The sequence below is a fragment of the Calonectris borealis genome, chromosome 3, assembly GCF_964195595.1.
Source record: "Calonectris borealis chromosome 3, bCalBor7.hap1.2, whole genome shotgun sequence".
Taxonomy (NCBI): Eukaryota; Metazoa; Chordata; class Aves; order Procellariiformes; family Procellariidae; genus Calonectris; species Calonectris borealis.
Window position 1 is genome coordinate 128,629,151 of NC_134314.1, and position 21,605 is coordinate 128,650,755.

Sequence of the window (21,605 nt, forward strand, 5' to 3'; positions counted from 1 at the left end):
CTGCCAACTGGTAATTTGTCTGCTTCCCGCCACAGGTCTACTGAAATTAGGAGGGCATATCCTCCTAATAAAGGAGCAGCATAGATTTTAATTCTATATTCAGGAGGATACAGAAAGTAATTCCTTTACACAGGCCAGGTACAAAGTGTTTTGTCATTTTGCTAGGATGCATGTGACTTTGGACACAAGAAGAATACTTTCCGCCATAGTTTCATTAATGCCAGAGTGTGGCGGGGAACAAGACTGACAGTATGTTGAACTAAATGTGATCTGACATTTAAAAACAAATAAATATTATGAGTGATTAAGCCTTCTAATCTTCAAGGCTTTCTGTAAGTTAAGTATGGATTGATGCAAATGGTACAAAGGAATCAGAATGTTTTTTTATCAACCAATGTTAATTTGTTATTCATACGTTTAAAAAATATATTCAAACAAAGTTAAAGGTCATACTTAAACCAAGGAATTTCAAGGTTATGGCTGCCCCTCTCAAAATGCATATTAATAGTTTAATTCTGGATTATGGATTATCTATGGTAAATCTCCACGCATACTCAGGCTGAGTGCAATGTAATAAATAACCTTAATGTAACAGAGTGCATATATTTATACAGATTATGGGCCTGATTCTCATTTAAATTAAGGTCACTCTGCAGAGGTGGGTGTAAATAGAATTTGTTCTTCATTTGTGGCCACATTATGCTGGCTGAGTGATACAAAGTGGTCTTCATGTAAATGAGAGTTAGCCCGATACATTGAGCTGAATTTAAAGTGTACAGAATGCCATCTGCACTCATGGTGGGGTGCAAATGCGAACAATCACAATAACTTTACACACCTAAATAGTATGACTCCTTGGCATTTCGTTTACATGTAATTATGAGGAAAATTACTACAACAGCACATAAACATCCTAGACATTCTCCTATCCTGCCTGCCCTCATAGCAATGAAGTTTCTTTTCAGCTTAGAGACGAAATCATCTCTGTACATGGCCTCTTGCCAATAGGTCTCCAAATCCAGGTGCTACAATAACGTTAAGTTTAGATTACATTAACAATATTTAGGATGAAAACATTGTAAGCAAGCATCAGAAAAACAGCAGGCAACATTAATACGCCTCTTTTGCATGATTGCACTATGATGCACTTCATTGATCTGGTCACATACTATTTTCTTCTGCAGGTGCTCTACCTTTATTTAGTCCATACAGAGTCATCCAGTATTTCCACAGTCATATGGTATTTGTTCAGTTCTTCCCCATTGAGCGTGAGGCTTCAATTCAGACCTTTCACTCAGTACGATTCACTAACTAATGATTTACTTCTACCTCAGCGCTCCCATGGCATTCCCATATGCCCCAAACATTAATTCATGTTTGCCATTCGTTAATCTTGTAGGCATCAAAATGTTGATTAGCATCTCCTTAGAATACTGTGATGAAATGAGTCATATCTTTGATTCCCATTTTACATTGAGAAAAATCAAGCACAAAGAAAATTGGAAAGCTATCAAAAAGGCGCGCTGATGTCGGAGGCAGAACTGAAGCGACCCAGAGGCTGGTACCTGGCACTGCCCTGTGCTCAGAGTGCGAGCACGCTGCCCTCCCGGGTCCAGGGAGCTGCAGAGCTCCGTGCACAGTTTCATGCAAATAATGGTCACATTTCAAACAGAGAGGTAAAATTCTTCTTCAGCTAAGAATCAAAATTTAATGTTAAATGTTTAAGCACAGGCTGGCATTTGTGAAAATTATCAGAATCTTTCAATAAAACAAGGAAAAAAAAACCTAGTATCTTGTATTACAAAAGCTTGATTTCAGAACTGTAGCTGGTATGCCTAACCTGAGCATTTTAAATATATATACAGGCACTTAAATACAAGCCTGAAAACTACAGGCAAACTGTCGGTGCTTAGCCACGGTTACTGTCAGGCACTGGCACACAGAGTTACAGGGAGATGACAGGTTTGAGTATTTTGACCAGTGACTGTTACGCACATTACCACACTCTATATCACTCTCCCCTTTCCTCTACGTAGCATTACTATTTCTAGGCTAACGAAAGGATGGTTTATTTATTATGGCTTTTGATTCCTTACTGCTGCCTGAAAGCTCTTAATAACTGAAAAACAACAAAGGCTCTGAGAAACAGGTAGTGCATGTTAGGAGAGTGAACGTCTTATATGCTTCTAATATATGTAACAATGCCTAATATGAAGTGGGGTAAAAGCAGAGGTTCCCATTTGGTGAAAAGTCTTCAAGTTAAGAGCCTGAACCAATGCAACATTAAATAAGTGCACCTGCATTTTAGAAGCAAATAATTCCAGCAGGGATTCATGTTGCTGTGGATACAAAGGGAAGAACAGCTCAAAGATACTGGTAAAGCAGGGAGGGATTAGAGTATCTAGGGAAATAAGTAAAAGGTATTGGGTTTCATTGCACAGTTCTGGAGGACAGCTACAAAAAAAAAGTCTAAACAACCCTTGTCCTCTAAATAAAAGAGGATTGCCAATTTACTGTGAGCATAATCAAAGGAACAAACAAAAAAGTTTTAGTACGTTATTTATATATATCCTGGCATTTGTGAATCTGTTAGAATATTCCTTGCTAGTTTTTCTGGATTTTTTGCCTGATGTCTTGCTACCTTTTTTTCCTTGTGCGCGCGGTGTAATGATGGAGGCTTAGATGGTGGAAACTGCCTGAACAAATGATTTAATTAATTGCTTTCATTAAACCTCTCATTATCACAAATAATAAGTCAAATCACTTTTGTTACAAAAAATAAAGTGCAGTGAAGTAGTCTAATGAACCTCAGTGTTTCAATTTATTTGAAACAAAGCATCACGCTTCCCCCCCCCCCCCCCAGTCATTTATAAAAACTAAAAAGGTGACAGAAGATAATGCTTTATCTGGCTACCAAAACTGGTAACTATGTGCACTATTCTCCTGTATGCATAATCTTTAAACAATAACTTTAATATCTGGAATTATAACCTATCCAAAAGTAAAGTCCTAATTATACTCTATCCTCAACTTTGCTGCAGCAGAGCACTTGTAAAAAATGACAGCTCTAGATCATTCTAAAAATGGTACAAATAGTCTGTTTTCAGCACTATACGCTGAAAAGTTAGATGTGATAAATTCTTGCGTTAATAAAACTTTGAAATCAGAAAAAGCTCTGTCCTGCAACAAAAAAAGGAACCTTAAGATTTTTGTGAGGAGGAAGGAGCCCAGAATGAGAGATGATGATAAAAAAAAAGTCCCAGCAGGCAATAACCTGGTGTTCAAGGCACAGAAACTCACAGTGCCCAGGTATTAGTCTCACTGTAAAAGGCAGATATAGACAGTAGCTCTCCTTCTCCCAAACAATGCAACGATTTATCCAAAGGAGGACTTTTTTTTTTTTTAAAGGAAAGATCAGCACCCCAAACATTTCAAGAACAAAATAACTAGGACATGACTTGGAGAACAGACTTCTCCAAAACAAAAAGATTTTCTAACAAGTCTTCCAGGTCTACACAAAACTACAAATAGAAATGCTCAGCTAAACAAAGGTTGCTAATATTAATAATAACATAGAAAACCCCACTCATTCATATTTTCACTAAAGGATAAATATGTTACTTAGCACTATAGACTTTCTTTGAGTAATCTTTACAAGTAATGTGTTTTCGTACTGCCAGTATACTAAATTGCTTTTGTTTGCTTGGAGGAAGCCCATTGCTTTTGCTGGCAGAGCTGTAAAAGCCTTTACCCTTCTCTCCACTCCTCCCTCTCTCTGGGCAGCTATGTTTGACTGAGACAAGTAAGAATCAACACAAAATCAAGTATGAGGATATGTGAAAACAAAGCAAAACCGTTTCCCTGTATGATGCTACATGATGCCATTCTAGTAGTATGAAGGCTCTGCAACTGATCCTGCAACACTTGGTTATTAAGCTTTTAGTAAGAGCGTCAGCAGCAGAAGCAGCAGAAAGGGTTTATTGTTTGTATCAACAATTACCAAAAGCGTCTGTTCTCAAGAACCTTATGTAAGTGCATCAATTACAGACCTCAGAACAGGATTTCAGCTTAACTGCTGACCAACAGATGTCCATCTAGAAGTTATCCGTCTTTAATTACAAGTAAACAGAGATAAGCCAGTTCTCCATTGGATCAACCTTAGGAAAAAGTGTTAAGATTGTGAATGAATTTGCTCAATGAAAGAAGGGATAACAATAAAGTCTTTACTGGGACACTTTTCAATGCAAGGGTCAAGAAAGGGGTTTTCCACATATTCGTTTGTTCCATAAACTGCGCCCATGATGACTCTTCCTCCCAAAACCAGTGATAGACGTATCAAGACCACCACCAACTGAAATGAAAAGATAAGTGAATCCAATTGTCTGTAGCTCACATTTAATTTGACTGCCACTTTTGACACCAGGGGATAGATAAGTCAGCTGCTCACTTCAGTGGGGAGAATTCATACCTTTTTCTTCCTAGAACACGACTATTTCCATTCCAAGATAGGCCACAACATTGGTGAAATTCACCATGTTTTTAATTTCAGAAAATACTCTTCTAAATTGTTCAGAACAGAGATTACATGGAAAATGTTTGGTTCTGATTTTGATTTTTAAAAAATTCAAGATGTAATTTCTTTAAAAACCGAAAGAGCCGCTTTTTTTAAATGACGTCTCAGCAAAATATTTCGTCACGTCCCCATTACATCTTCCTGGTATCAAAACAACATTCTCCCTTCAAAAACTTACATTTTGATGGAACAGTGCTTTTTATTAAAGTACTGTTTTTTTCAGAAGCTTCCCACTAGCTTTACTGGTGATTAATTTTATCAGATGCTGCATTCCAAAGAGCAGCCTATAAGCCCAGGCCATGAAAGCCACCGCTGTCACCACTTTTGACATCTTAGCAAGAATCCATTAAAAAGCTAAGCAATATTTACTTTGACCTTTGACTAACACCCTTCAAGGATGCTGCGAGTGTTTCTCTCTCCCCAGCTGGCAGCTCTTCCTCAGTGGGTCTCTCTCCAAACTTTGAACTTGATGGTTTGACTCTACACAGGATTTGGAGTCACCTCCTTGGTGTTGAATTCTAGCGCTCACTATCACAAGACCAAAAAAAACACAATCCCCACACACACACAAACTTTCCATAAATTTTACAAGCACCATTTTGAAGATAACTAAATTTTTTTGCCCCCACTATGCCTTCTGGAAGACGTTCTCTTTTCCACAGTGATAATTCTCTCTAATTTCTGGCCCATATTTGTTGGGTGCACAATCTACTTGAACGGGATAAGGACATCAATCACGAACTTAAATAGTTGGGGTTTTTTTCATGTTTAAGATAGGCTTATTCTTGCAAAGCTTCTGTTGCCCCTGGAATTGTCACTTTATCTCCTTTTGTTCAACAAATATTTTCTGCTTCCTTTTTTGCTCTCACTAAAACCTGTGTCCCCTCTCTCACCCTAGCTCATAAGATGTCCCTCCCCTGTAGCGGTCAACCCTTCTTCAACACCCCGTCTCAAAAGCTGTTCCTCTCCAGTTAAATTTTGATTCTCCTGCTAAGGTAGATCAATTAGTCCTCTCACTTTTTTCCCTTTAAGTGGTTAGTCCTAGATTCCCTTCCATCTTGTAATTTTAATGCTTGTCTCTCTTTTGTCCTCTGTGCTGACCCTTTTCCTAGACAATATAATTAAAAACATCAGCAACTCTGACTGCTGCATTTCAATTCTTTTATTAATTTCTCATTTTTTAGACAGCTTTACATCACCCCATGATCTTGATTTCTCCCTGAATGTTACCAAACATGTTTTTTTCCAGTTTCTTCTTTCAAACTCCCATCTATTATCGTAACTCATTTTTCTGAAACAGCTCAGCCACCCTTCTATCACTGTCACTGCTTTTATCCCTTCTAACCACCTCTCATTTCCCAGCAACTGTTTTTGCTTGCCTCACCTATGTCAACTCAGCTTTCCCTATTCTTTTTTGCCCCATTCTCCCCTAGTGACTACAGCTCTTTACTGTAATTCAGTTAAGTCTTTTTTCCTTTGTTAGACTAATTCTTTTCCACACTTTGCTTCTCAACCCATATTGACCTTTGCAATTTTACCACTAAGCTCTTCTCCTTCCCTTAACCACCTCCTTAAGCTTTCTTCTCAGAAATCTCTTTGACTCTGCATCTTGCCTGTACCTGCAAGGTGTATATCAGGCTTTGAACATGCGTATCAATTAACACATGTAACATACAAACACTGGAGTACAGCATTTAGGAGCAAACTTCTAACACAACTAACTCGTAAGTACTTTCTTATTTACATATTTGCCTATTTACTCCTTTAGTGTAATATCACTTCAGGCTCAAACGTGAACTGCCTTAACATTCTGCACTGAGAAACGCTGCAAGCATAAACTGAATTTTTGTAGCAAAGTACAAAACAAATTATGACTCATCTGACAACCCAGCTACAGATTTCTTAGGAGGCTCTTTCAAAAACTACCGTATTCACTCAAGATCTGTGGTATTTCCAGGATCTAACTTATTAAAATCAGCATGGCAAAGTCCTTACAATATGCATTGTTATGTGACAGAACAGGAAAATCTAGAGAGCTCTTTCCTTGGCCCATACAAAATACATAGCTGAATCAGACACGTCCATATACTTAGGTGGGAACACCCACAGCTACAAAGTTTACGAGACTAGCACTACCATCCCAAATGTAAGTTGGCTTTGAATTTGACCAAACCAAAGTACCATCCAACCACTGCTTTAGTGAGAGCATTTCCTTACTAAAATTTCAATTTCCATTCCATAAATGTTTCAGCATTTCATCCTGTTCAAAGTATAAAACAGGGCAATTATTTTTCTAGACAGAAAATGAGGGATATCTGATGATGGCCTTGGTAGTTACAGTCTCTAGCTGTTCAAATCTAATCACCTGACAGATTCAAAATCACAGTTGAGAGACATCAACACCATTTTTCACAAATAAGGATACCATAAATTGGGCAGTAAAACTAGAGTGTGGTTGAAATTTTGCTGTTTTGTCTGCTCCTGCATGAGTGTTTCAGCGAATAACATACAGTGCAAATTCCAGCTTGTTAATAGGACATTTTTAATATTATTGGCCAATCACCCATGTTAAAACCACAGGGGGGGGTTTATGGCTCTCTACTTACCAGACCCCAGTTTTCCATATTATTGCAGAGGAGATTAATATTTTGACTCTGTGATGTTGCTTGGTGCAGATTTGGCAATGCTGCCTTCACAGAGATGAAAAAGTATGCACCCTAGAAAAGCCCATGGATGTCAAAAGATAGACTTCCCTTGAATTTGAAGGGCTTGAGATTTGTACCGTTTTTGCCCTAGCTTATGGCCAAGGACCATACGTTCTCCTCCTGACAGCAAGAGCACGCAGAAAGAGAAGATGCTCATAAAAGTTGCATGTTCTGAGGCGCCACCCCAGTGCCACGTCCTCTTGACAGAAAGCTGGCAGCCCAGGAAGGACAGGAACACAGCTGGTGGAGGAGTCAGCTGGGCCAAAATTCCTGATCTCAAACATCTGCATGTAGCAGCTGCGGATCTGGGCCTCGCAGCACCTCCAGCCCTGGCAGCCTGATGAGCACAGCTGCCTCGCCGATATTGCATCCCTGAACATGAAACAGCTCCGAGAGGTGCAGCACCACAAAGCCATGTAATGCCCATCTCTTCACCAGGGCAACATGATACTTCTCCAACAGCTCCTTCCCAAATGGCCCATGCCCTGTAGCTCGCATGAAACCGAAATTATGCCTGACTAATGCAGAGATGCTACTGACCACCGCACTCCTAGGGAAACAAACCACACAGCACGATGTGTTACAGTTCACACTATAATGCAGTGCGGTAACATGGGTAGTGGAAGCAGTCGAGCTACAGCACTGTGGAGCTCCATCTAACCTAACTAATCTGCATTAGAACTTTAGAGAACCTAGATTCTCGAACGCAGCGTACAGTAAAGATTCACCACCTCATTACTATATCTTATGTACTCCCAACTCTCATTTCAACGTAAACTGCGTTCAGACTCTCCTCCTTCCTGGGATCTGGAGGGTAATCACAGTATTCCAGAAAAGGAACCTTAAAATTTCAGCTCATCAAGCATTCAGAAGAAACAAGCAAGTACCTTCATATAGCAATCTTCATTTGTCGCAACCCTCACCCTGCCCATTAGAGTACATACATATATACATATGAACAGGAATCAAATCTACACTAATCACTAGAGGGAAGGATCACAACTTAACCAGCCAACTATTTTTTTCTCCATTGTAGTAGTCTGAACAGTCTTCTGTGCTTCAAAACCAACCCATAGGCAGTTTATAGACTGCTTCGAAGGATTCGGTAGTTACACCTCCACAACAGCTCTGGGAAACAAACTTCAAACAAAGAAAAATAAATGCAAACAGAAGAGAAAGTACATCTCCTCCATCGCTTTAGCAGAGAACTGGAAAACCTAAATGCAGTGTTTGCACTTGAAATGCTTCTTTATTTGCTTTGAACTGCATTGATCAGAGAGCTACCAGATGCTTCGGGTAGTCAGGTTACCAAGCTCTCTACAGAGCTGCTGGAACAGCCATGCTAATGTCATACTTAGTCACCACGAGAGGTATGATAAATACAAAATACACTTCTATAAAAATTCTTGTGACTCATTTCAATTTTGAAACAGGCCTTTTATGAGAACACTACTATTTCCAAGATCGGTTTTAACATGCAGCAAGAAGTTATGAGTATTCACATATAAATAGTAACCAAAAAAAAAATCTACAAATACAAACTTAAAGTGTGAAAGAATAGTTTGGGTTCAGACAAATGTTTGCATATGTTTAAAGATGCAAGTGCTTAAGATCTTATTTAAAACTGCAAACTGTCTCTAAAGCAAGAATATGACTATAAAATAATCACATATCAATGCTAATTGAGTATCATTTTTTGGCAGAGGCATGTCAAATGGCTGTTAGGAAGGCTGATCTTGACCCACATTCTCTCCCCTAGTTTATGTCTGGTATCAGTCACTGACAGTGTTCATTGTGATCCTCACTGCGCAACAAGGCGAGATATGACCTATCTTATTTATCTCTGTCACAACTTGATCTCTATTCACCAGAAATGATGGAAGGCAACAATGTCTGAAGGACGCAGGCCCGGTGACACTGAACACATGGTCGACTACAACATTGTTCTGGATTTGCCTTGGTATGAAAAAAAGGCAGTCAAAAGGAAGCACATGTATATCAATTCATGTGGCAAAGATAGATAGTATAAAACAATGAAGATCACTAAACCATTCATTACATGTTAGCTCTGTGATCAGCAAGTAAGCACTAACTATTTAATTAGTCAACTAATTAGTGACAGGCAACATGGAAGGCTTCAGATGTTCTCAGACAAATGCAAAGATAAAAAGCCTAATTAAACAGCAAGCATTATGCTAACTATTGCCAAACAGGACAGATGTGCAGGATATTGTATAATACTGTGGTGCCAGATAATGGCAGTTGTAGCTGTCCTGTCAGAAACCTTGTTTTAAAAATCCCTGCCATTTCTAAGCTGATCTTAGACACCTTTAACTCACACAGGGAGAAACCGTCCTGCAGACAAAAACTCACAGATGTACTGCATTAGATTCTAATTCTGCTTTCAGAAAAAAGTTCAGGGCTTTGACAAAAATATACTTTAATACATTTGCTCTTTAAATGCAATAATTATTTTAATGCACCCACATGGAAAGGGAAATATATTTCACAACATTTTCATACAAAATATTGTGATCTTAGCCACCATTCATTTATTGCTATTTTGTGCAGCACATTATGTATATTCCCAACGTCCTCAGAGAATAAGTCATTGTTTACACCAGAGTTGGATTAAGGAGGTTTTCAAAATCATGGATTAAAAAGGGTTTTCCTTATAATCAGAAGACAATAACGCTTTCCACAGCTATATGCAAAGAGGTGGATAAAAAGCTAATTGGTTCACTACACTGGAACCAATGACAAGATACTGCTGCGAGCAAGCTTTTTGCGTTCTTGCAGCCAAACTTCAATCACCTGCTGTCAGGGCATACTAGTTAGCATGCTTTTCTGTGACTCATCCACCAGAATAAACTGAAAATGCTACTTTTTTTTTACTTGTATGTTCTTCTGGCCTAACGCTGGTGCCATGACCATCATTCTTAAATTATTAAAGAAAACAAGAAGAAACAAAAAAACCCTGCCCTGCTGGCAAATTAGTATTTAGCAATGAGGTTATTTTTTAAAGCATGTCAGTACTTGGGAATATGAAAAGATTAAAAGCTGCAGCTTACATACATTTAAGGGAACACTGGTTTAACTGAGGACTATGCAACCCAGTATCCCCAATTCTAGCTGTTCACACTTTTTAAAATGAATTGTTTAACTGCAGTTGATATTTCACCTGCTGAACCTCACCTCCAAGAATTGGTATTTGCAGAACTCTGAACTGAACCCATTACTCCTTTTCTCATATTCATGATATGAGGTACTGATATTCTGTGCTCATGAAAACAGATTTTACACTTGAAAATAATTTTTAGATACAATTTTCACTGAATACTTGCCAGTTGAATATTTAAAACAGTTTTTTCATGTGTAAATTTAGCATACGCATACTTGCTCTCAGTGAGGACGACAAAAAAAAGTTTTAAAAACTTCCTTTAGTCTTAAATCAGACTCCTTTTTAGGGTCTTCATTCATGTAATTTGTCAATGTTAGTGGCTCATAGTACTGCAAATGTAAGTGGGGGGCATGCACATATTTACTGGAATGTCTGTGTTGTATTTCCCCCCCAAGACCAAGTCACCCAAGGGAAACTAAAAATAAATAAGCTTGTATTTTAGCTTAACCTCTCTTTGGAGTTTCTTTGACTTGATTCACTCCATCGCTGAAAGGGCTTTCTCCCCACATCCTGCAACAAAGGGGAGGCAGGAGCGTCAGTCAGCACTAACAGTTTGGAGGGCAGAGAACAATAGAGGCTGAGACGCTGTTGCTGGCCTGAGCTGCTTTTTCGCAAGGGGAGTATTTGTTCAGTTGCTACTTCTCCTTTAGGACTGGACATCGCTCAGAGTTTACGCCGCTTTAACAAACGTCCTGATGCTGCTGCAATTTATATAACCTTGCCTTAGTGTTAGAGAGTGACCTAAGTCCTGGCTTTGTGCAAGGGGAAGCATATAATTGCACTGCCCAGGAGGAGCCTCGTGCAAGAATTGTGGGAATCACAATTCCTTCCCTGCTTGCCACGCTCCTGCAGGGAAGTTAATTACTGCAGCAATTTATGATGCAACTCACTCCCCCCGCTTCCACAGCGTCTCAGCTCCGCTGCCCAGCTCGCTGCAGCTCCTCACGTGTGGGACAGCAGCAGCCTCCAGAGCCGCTTGCGCACCTGCACCCGCTGACAGCCGGCCGGGCGCGAGAAGGGAGGCCAGGCTCTGTCTGCATTACTGCCAGCACTGCCGCCTCCATCACTCGCCTGTTTCTTGAATAAAAAATCCATATGCATCCCAAAGAAAAGTAGCACTATAGCTGAAAACACGTCTGCATGTGATTACACTCCAAGGAAAAAAAAAATCAGCAGGAGATATTTATTTGAATGGTGAAACATGAATAATGAGATCACCTTCACTGACTTAGCGTTAGATTAAGCGCAACGGATGCAATTCTCCAGGGCTCAGAATACCCCGAGCATTAGGAAGAAGCTTCCCCTTCTGGCAGGTCATTCCATAGACTCATTTACAGCATTTCTGCGCTGCCCTCTGAAATAACGGGCGCCGCTTTGGGTGCACCAGTGCTCTGACCTCTGTGACCATCTCTGTTTCCAGAAACTCCACAGCGAAAGACTGAAGCAGCATTTTGTAAGGTAACAGTTCACGGCACACGGTCCCCCTTTGCAGCACGGTTCGGGTGGATAGGAAGCGGTGCCCACGGCTGCTCCGCGGCGCGGCTCGAAGAGCGACAACGCTGAACTTCCCCAGGAGCACTCTGCCGCGGCGGACGTGCCGCGAACTGCGGTGCCCCTGCCCCAGCACAATGGGAGCGAGAGGCAGCCTGCTGCAGCTCTCAAGTGAGCAGAGGTAATTCTCGTGATTATTTCTCTGTTCAATGAAAAATATACTTCTTCAGTCTCAAACAAGTTGAAAACACTTGTAAAATCTAGTTCTAATAATTGTTATGTAGGTAAGTGAATTACATTTGTGTGTTTCCATGGTGACTGATAATGTAAAATAATTAAGTATGAAGAATAACGAGGAGAAAACTACTTCCTCTTTTTAAGGATTAGGGGCTTACAAATTGATTCAATCTAGCTATTTTTAGTGCATGTAACCTTTGCAAAGAATGTTAGAAAATCATGAGTAAATTAAACTAAATTGTATTAAAAGGCCTTCACATTGATCAGGAGGCTTTATCTGCTGCTGATGCGAAAATTAAAAAAATAATCTTTCTTAAATTTATACATATATTAATATAAATTCTGTGACATTTTGCACCAAGTGCTGATTGCTTGCTTTTTGCGTTCTCAGAGCAATACTCAATTTCTCTTAAGCAGGAGCACTCCATTTGTGCAGCGCTGAAGCCAAGCACTTTCTCCTACGTACAAGAAGGACACGTTCTGCAAGAACTCGTTGCTAGAACATGGTTCAAACAAAACTTCTGTCTGAAAAGTCTTGGTTGAGGTATCTCAGAGGAGGATACCTATATAAAGGATTGCCACGCAGACACAATACTATCTGTATGTCCTGTCCACTACAGAAGGATTTAGCTTCTGGCTGACTGACTTGCTTGGAGCGTAAATACGCTTTGTTTTTCCCTCACAGTATTTTACACTGGAAGCATAGTAATAAACAGCACAGGATGAATAACAAGAAAGTGGCTCATAGTTTTAAAGTACATTTTTAACTGAATTTTGGGTGGAACTGAAAGCCTAAAATGTGCTGACAACAGGAGGATGAGAGGAAAATTATTTTACCCCAAGAGGGGATGCTCTACAGGAAGTCAGGAACTAAGAAAAAAAAGCACTGCTCCAGCAATATGACAACATCCATAAAGCACTTCTACATTTTCTTCTCTTGCCATATTGATATTTTAATTTGTGATGTTATTAATGGTTGTTGTAGAAATATAAACTTTTGGCTTAACTGAAAAAAATAGGCAAAATTTTCAATTCTCTGCCAACCTTAAAAATGCCAGCCTCCCTTAGTTTTTGCAATGAACATTTTGTTGTAACAATCACATACAGAATTTGAATTTTATATTCATTTCTGCAAGTCTGTCAAGACATTTCTAGTACGTATGTTTAATCTATGAGGAAAACAACAATTGCATGAAAGGAATTGCATTATCACATACACAGTCTGACTTCCTGATAATCCCCTAAAACCGGTATGGAGGGGGTACTGGCATAGAAGGTGAAAGCAATGAGATATCAGAGAGAGCACCCCTGTCCTAACTTTGGAAAGTCTGTAAAACAGCAGAACTTGTCCACAGGTTTACTCCGGCTTAGACAGTGGGAGGTATAAACACAGTTGCATACATTTATTCCCCTTCTCAACCAGTTTATACAGTTTATTTACTCCAGTTTGGATAACTCAAGGTAACCACAACAATTCGATTTGCAGTTTTCCTGCTGAAAAATTCTTTAACGTATGCTGGTGGCCTGTGTTCTTGGTGGGCCATCGAGCAGGCTGTCAGACACTCCCAGAGAGAAGTGTCCTCTGCTAGACCTTTCCCACACCTACTCTAGGGTCTACAGCAAAAATGGCAGAAGGGCCAGAAATGACAATTTTTTGGTTCCTGAACAGTCCCAAACATCAAAAGCCTCATCAGAATCAAAGGTATCAAAAGGTGTTACCAGAATCTAAAGAATCACAGTGAGATTACAACTCAACAAGCTCATGTTGTACGTTTCTGCACAGCTCTGAAAACACAGCATCACAGGAGGTAAGAGAAGGGAGGGATTCAGACAGTGATTTGTGATCCCACTGGGCACAAATAGCTTTAAAGATCAGTGCTGCTTTGGAGCACACATGAAGGGCTATGGACTTAACATCCCCTTACAGGATTTTTGTATAAGAACAAGGGTCAAACAGATTTTAAGTATGTGGAATTCTCATTTTCAGTGTGCCTTCACCTTGAGGATCTACTAGCAACATTGTCAGCATTTTTGAGTTCCAGAGTCAGCCAGGATGCAAGCACCTCTCTCTTTACATTTGCAGACACTCAGTCCTTTAACATCTAGTACTTGGATAGACTCAAAGCACGCTTCTAAATGGAGGAAGCAAGCCCCTTCAAACAAAAGGTAACATATTCTTCTCAGTAAAGGAAATGAAATTAAAAACTTACCAAAAAATGAGCGTTTCCAGAAAAGAGATTCCAACATCAGATGCACCAACCACCACAATTCTAGTGTTGATAGACGCTTTAGATTCCAGTACCAGCTTTCGATTTATGTGGTTCAAAGAATAACTCAACTGTAAAAAAATATGTAAAATGACATAGAAATGCATTAAAAAAACCAGCAAAAGTCTGCTAAGAATCATTAAACCGTCAGTAACGCATTACCTTGCATTCATACAAAACTTACTATGGCTCACTGACATGACTAATACTATGATTCTTCTGTGCACAGCACAAAACAACACAGTAGATAGATGGTACTAAAATGTTGAAATATGTGCATGTTTAATAGGTCACAGAAAATTAGCAGAGCTTAATGGTGTGGCTTCTGGAAAAGATTCTATGGAGTCCTTGTAAGAGAGGAGAAAACACTGCCTATTTTATAATTTACTACCATTTAGCTAACACCTGGGGAACAATATTTACATAACGTTAAGGCCATTTTTATACCTTCTAGAGCAGTTTTTACTCTTGCTGTTTTATTTATGGAAACGGTCTTACTTAGAAATTCATTAGGAACTTATATCTTGAGTGTCTTTGTGTGTTTAATTGAAAACTCACGTCCAAAATGATAGAATTAACCTTCCTTTTTTTTTTTTTTAAATACACTGAAGCCAGGCTGTCAAATGAGTAAACTAGTATCTCAATGCCACTGAGATCAATACTCTGGCCAAAAATCTTACTATAAAGTTTTTAATTACTAGCTTCTCAGTTTCCATTCTTCTTAATGCACACACCAGTTAAAACAATAAACTCCAGGTATTTTTTTTTAATTTGTGTCTCTAGGTCTCACTAGCTAACAGAGATTCTCAAAACAAATACGCAAGAAAGGGTCAAGAGATAATATTGCATTTGACAATTTTTTTTGTGCCCTGAACTATATTTAGTTTTTTTAGTTTTTAAATTTCTGATGAAAGACAGGGAAATACTTTCCATCTTGCAGTACAACACACTTCACATTTTTCTTACTGCTTTGGGTTGTATACATTCACATTTCACAGAATGCAAAATTGCAGATTCATAAATGCACTGAAGAGACAAATAGAAAATGGAGCTACTTTTATTATTTGCCAGACACTTCTCCTATATATTTCTGCTATTTCACTTAGGCAGGAAGCAATCTAACAGTTCTAACAGGTTTTCCTCTATTACGAATAGGAGACAGAGGGTTAATAAAATTCAGTTCTCTAAATTCCTCCTATGAAATATATTCTCTATATATTAGTTGACAGAGTAACTCGATATATGAAGAATAAGTATTTTATTTTAAAGCTATGATAATGACATTGGCCTTCTCAAGAAGTACATGGCACATTGAGATCCCCAAGAGATCTTTTATACTATGTATGTCTTTGCAATGTTGGAGACCCACTCCAATGTTGGAGCTGAGATTTCAGCATAGCCTTACTACAGAAGGTGCAGAATTGTCTGTATAACACACTAGAGTGCTGTCCTGTACCTTAAGGAAAGATTATGAACCAAATACTTGCAAACTGTCATCACTGTATAGCAAGTAATTTAAAATGTGGCAAAATTAAATGTCGTCTTTGGTCAGGCAACATGATTTTTTACTGCCAGATAAATGTTCTTCTGGTTGCAGTTCATCACAGTGCAATGATGACATCCAGTGGTGAGCCAGATTCATCTCAGGGACTGGACTTCACTAAGAAAATTCCAGAAGATGTCATAAAAAGTATACTAGCCCATGGTGGCTGCTTAACGAAGTCAAAAGTGTGAAACCTAGCACATGCCTGCAGTCTCACAGGCAGCCCTGCACCAAGGAACGCCTGGACTAGCCAGGGCTAAGCCACAGAATGACTGTAACGCTGCCCAAATCGTCGTTATATAAGTCATTTACAAGTCTCTACAAACAAGCCTAACAATCTAATCCAAAGCCAGTGCTTTTTAACATGGTTAAACACTTCTTACAGCAGGATTTGCCAGTAAAAAGGGTTTTGATCGTAAATGAATTTCCATGTGGGTGCATTAAAATAATTATTGCATTTAAAAAGCAAATGGATTAAAGTATATTTTTGATCATAAATGAATTTCTCCACATTTCAGAAACTGAAAAAAACTTTTCTATTTCGTTGAAAAGGTACATCAGTGGAAGAGATTTTAAGAAATGAGAAAAACCGATGCCAATTATTAAAGGCATGCCCCACTGCTTAAAATAGAACTTGGACTATGTTTTTTATAACATACTAAATGGGTACGCCCTGACTACAATATTTGACATCGTTCTGCAAGTGCTGATACTTGCGGAGATCTGATGGTACCAGAAATAGGTGCTTAAGGCCTAACCTTGGTATTCAAATTCTTTGGGTTTGTGAACTCTGCAGACAAGAACTCTGACAGGCTTTTTTTTGCAGTGCACAGAGACTTGCAACTTCCTAGAAAATGCCTTCTGGAAGAAAAATTATTAGTGATGTTTTTGCTGAAGTGTGGCTTTTAACAAAATTAATAAAATGGTAAAATTAAATAAATGGTAAAATTAATAAAATGGTAAAAAGAACACAAAGAGAAACTACTTGTAATGTACCTAATCGACAAAAATAACCAGACAGGAATGTCAGCAGCTAATAGGATAAACCCAATAGACCTTACAGCAATGCCAAGTTCAAACATCTCCTTCTACTGCAGTGCTGTGTTTTTTGGTGGTTTTTTTTTTTTAAATGTACTCCAACAATGAAATGCAAAACAGTAATACAATTTCCTAGGGAAGAGTTGTATCTAATTTATGAAATGGCTTCTGTATTAATGATACAAAGGCAGCATATGAGTAGAATATAACCGTTTTTGTTCACCACACAATGGCCCCAACACCAACAGCTGTCATGCTTCAGAAATCACCTTTCTAACAGCTAAGTACACTAAATGGCCCCAGGGAGTAAGGAATTAGGTGGATTGGTCCCATAATACCACCTTATTTTAACAAAATGTCAGGACAAATGACTACATATGTTCCCCAGAGGAGTAATCAGACATCATAATTGATAGGTCAATAGCAAACTCTAACTTGTTTATTTTGTATCCAATTTATTAAATAAACCAGCAATCATTAACTAATGTAAGGCAAACAGCCATAATTGCCATTGGTAGAAAAGGCATACATAGCTCAGAAAAAAGTATTTTCTTCGATTATCAAAAAGATTATTTTCCCCCCTTTCCACGCTGGTATCTGACAGCCTCTGCCATTGCACCACCTGCCACGTTGCTTCCACCTGGGGGGCAGGGGGCCATCCACGCCTTCAGTTCCAACTGCTGACAAAGGTGGCCTTTCTTGATTAAGCCGTGGGGGGGATTTTACACGCGGACAGCCAGTGCCATCCACTTAGAGGCCTTCAAACTCTACCTCCATTAAAAATGCTTATGCATTTCTCGGAATACTCCAGTGAAAACACAAACCCTGCTTGTAAATCATGTCTTTCATTTACGATCTCACAGCACAGTATGTGCCAGAGTAGGATTACTTTACAGCATTAGAAATCCAAACATCCTTCTACTCGAAGTAACCCATGGAAAAAGATACATGAAATAATTATTTGGTTTTAGCAAACACATTTGCATGCATTTTTTCCTTTCCACTTTCAAACCAGGTAAAGCATCGTACATTCATTGTGCATGCTCTGATCTCCCATCTGGGCAGCCACTCAGTTTGCATATTGCCTGGGAATGTGTTCATTGCACATTTACTCAACAATATACATTGGTGGTACAAACGCAGATGGAGAATATTTGGTAGCTCTTTTTAGTTCTGTTTTCAAACATTGGACCCTGGGCTATTTGTAGGACTTCTAAAAACGTTTGTTGTAATTGTTCTATAATAGGTCTGGTTTTATAGCAAATGTTACCTTCATTTAAACAGAAAAAAAGGAAACTGAGCATCCAAAAATGAAAAACCAAGTTGGGCGAGGATTTCAACTTTGACAGAAAAGGAGCAGAGCAATGTTCTGAGTTGGGTATTGGTAAATATATCCTAGTAAAACATCAGCAATGTGTCAAAGGGCTGTTACACTCCTCGCTGGAACTCTTCATCAAAGACTCCATAATGCAGCAGAATTTAGACTTGATTTTATTACACAGTGAGGACTTGGGCCTTATCCAGCTAAACACACTTAAGTGTTTGCTGAATTTTAAGTATGTTAAAGTGCCGCTGAACTCAGAAGGACTGCTCAGGGTACTACAAGATAAACATGGGACTGACTGACTTGTTATGTACTCAGCATCTTCACAGATCCCTCATTACTACAGGAACTAACAGGGAACCACCCGGAGGGACCTTCCCAGCCCTATCGTGGAGGATTCTACACCTGCCTGCGATGCTTTTTTTTTAATTTAGCATTTGTTACTGAGAAACCTGAGTGATAGTTACTGCTGTACAGGATCTACATAATTTGAACTCTGTTACTGTAAAAACCATCAGAAGGAGTAAAAATGATTAATAAACCTGTTCCTAGATTAGTGCTAAGGTCAGCGATAGTGGCATGCGAACAAGAAGGTGAACAAATGGAGCTATTTTAATTTCAAGCTCCATTTGAATCACAAGAAAAAAAGAAAAAACAATGTTTACCAAGGAGATATGAACATAAGTTATTGGAAAATGTATGCTTTTTCATCCTGCATTTTTTTCTTTTTCTAAATATCAGCTACATTCTAAAAAGTTGCATTAGGAATGTCTGTTTTCAAAACATGTTTTCAAAAGCTGTTTCCAAGCATTCACAGATTTACACAAATACCAGAAACAGAAGAAGGAAAAAGAAATACAACTGTGATGAAGACTGCAGCCTGAATTTTGTCGTCTTTGTCAAAGAACCTTTGTTTAGTAACTGTGGCTCTATAAAACTGGTTGTACACATAACACCTAGCCTTTATATATTATTTTTCATCCATAGACCTCAAAGGCCTTTATGAACGAAGTCAGTATTATTATACCAATATTCATAGGTAAACGCTGATCTTCAGCTTCTGGAAGCACAGTCTGTATAATCACGACCAATTTCTAACCCACAAGGTATTCTTGGAGGGAGGGGAAAGCAGGTAGTAAACACAATATTTTTTTTTTTGGCCAAGATTCAAAAAAACATACAAAAATGTAGCAACATCTAGGAATTTTCAGCCTGAATTACCTTCCAGATATTATCTAGCTGGATTCCCAGCATAAATGTGGAAGGAAATACAGGAGAGGTTGGGCTGGACAGCTCTTAATTCTGTATGTCAAATTTACATAAACCACCATAGGTCTATTACACTTGACATCAGTAAGCTAGACTGATTTACTTCCAGAGACGATCTGGCTGTGCCCAAAGGCACAACAGCAAAACTGGAGCTTGCAGTAATCCTACACTGTCTATCGATGCAATGCCAAAAGACTGTCTCACTGTCCCGCTCTTCAGAAGTCCTCGCAAAGGACTGGCCTCCATAAGCTCAAAGTCTGTACGACAGAGAAACACGTACAGCCAGTCACCGGGTAAAGGACCCCTGTGAGAACACTTTGACTGGGCACAGTTTGCACAGAAACAACCGACCAAGAAGAAAAGCTAGCAGCTTGCATTAGCGACTGAAATGGACACTGAGCCAATCTGTAGAGGCGGATAAACCAATATCCGCACTGCTCACCAACGATGTTAGCTGATCCCGAAGTCTCATTGCAAATGCTACCACCAATCATCACTCAGTCATCTGGCAAGAATGACCAATGCCTCCACCTTGCACACAAACCCAGCGCCTACAAAGGTTCACTGTGCTGACAGCAGCCCGGCAGACAGTACTTTTACTTGACAGCATTTCCCCCCACAGCAGAAGCACGATGGATGCACTACACATCCGAACGCCGGACTGAACACCTCCAAGCTGGTGACCACGCGCATGTCCCTGCCTGCCGCATTCCTCTGGTGGACGCCATGCCCTGGCAGCACCGCCTGGTTCCCCACAGCACCAAGGTGCCGCCAAGAATGGCTGCTCAGGTGGCACTATCCTGCATCAAACCGCTCCCAGGGAGCACGATGCAGGCAGGCATGCGATGCCAGGCTGTTGCAAGCGGGCGGCTGCAGACCCGGCCCTGCCAAGGAGGACAGGGATGGTGCTGAGCCTTCACCGCCTGTGCTGCTTTGTGCCTGTTCATGTGGAGACGGGTCTGCTCTAGAGAGACAGAGGTGCTTTGGGAAAGCTGTCATGGAAACTGTTCTGCTGGGGTACCTTCTGGCAGTTGCAGTGAGGACCAGCAGCATCCTCCTGTACATTTTTGTGCCGCACTCCGTGGCATTGGTGACTACCCAGCAACAAGACTCCGCAGCACAGAGGCTGGGCAGTTCAAGGCAGCAAACTTCCACTTGCTTTCTCCCTGCAGCCCCTCTGTGCTTCCCGATGGGGGTAAGAGCAGGTTCTGCTCTCACTACGCAGCTCTTCTTCTCCACATACCAGCAGCATAAATAGTGCCAGCTCCTCTCAATGACGTGCCCTCTCCCAGAGAATGCCATTCATCCATGACAGGTTAACAGTCGTCTTGTCTTCTTGGCAAGGAAAGATAACGATAGTTTCTATATTTCTACAATTTAGCATTTCAGCTTCTCTGGGCAAAACTGCAAGAAAGCCAAACATCCTTTAGATTTGCTGGTGACTGTACCAACAATTCAACGGGTGGCAACTGCCCTGGAAACTGGGCACCCCGGAGCTCCTGCCTCATCGCACTCTTGAAACAGCAACCCTGGAAAAGCATTGTAACCCATACCTTTAAAGCAGACAGATGCTTCAACCTACTGAGACTGCCATAAAAAGCTAATTGAATAACATGAAAAAAACCATGCCAAGCAATTTAGGAGTTGAAAAACTACCAAAATTAATGCTTTGTACTAAACACAGAATTTATACAATCAATTTTGGTAACTCTCATCTTTAAACAGGTTATTTGAACAAATTTCCAAGACATCTGAACAACGTTGTTTGAATAGCCAGCCTAGCTTCCATTATTAGTCACACAATCCTCGATGTCCGAGTGTACCCTTTACCATGCACTTCCAGAAGGTAGAGAGAGAAGGTCCCAAGCCCAGGTCCAGCAAGTAGGTACCTGCAGCTTGGTCCCTGTACTCTGTGCCAAAATCCGAGTCATGGCGCTCTGCACTCCTGCACAGAGAAGGCTGGAGCCTGGAGGGTTG

The 21,605-nt window shown here is 39.9% G+C and overlaps 1 protein-coding gene across 1 annotated transcript in view; it reads right to left on the reverse strand.

Annotated features, from left to right (window-relative positions):
* The window catches only part of CFAP61 (cilia and flagella associated protein 61), a 120,897-nt gene that overhangs the window by 51,552 nt on the left and 47,740 nt on the right, over positions 1 to 21,605 (reverse strand). The window contains exon 17 of the mRNA XM_075147900.1: positions 14,398 to 14,525. Within this exon, the coding sequence (XP_075004001.1) occupies positions 14,398 to 14,525 (128 nt within the window). The remainder of the gene's footprint in view (positions 1 to 14,397; positions 14,526 to 21,605) is intronic.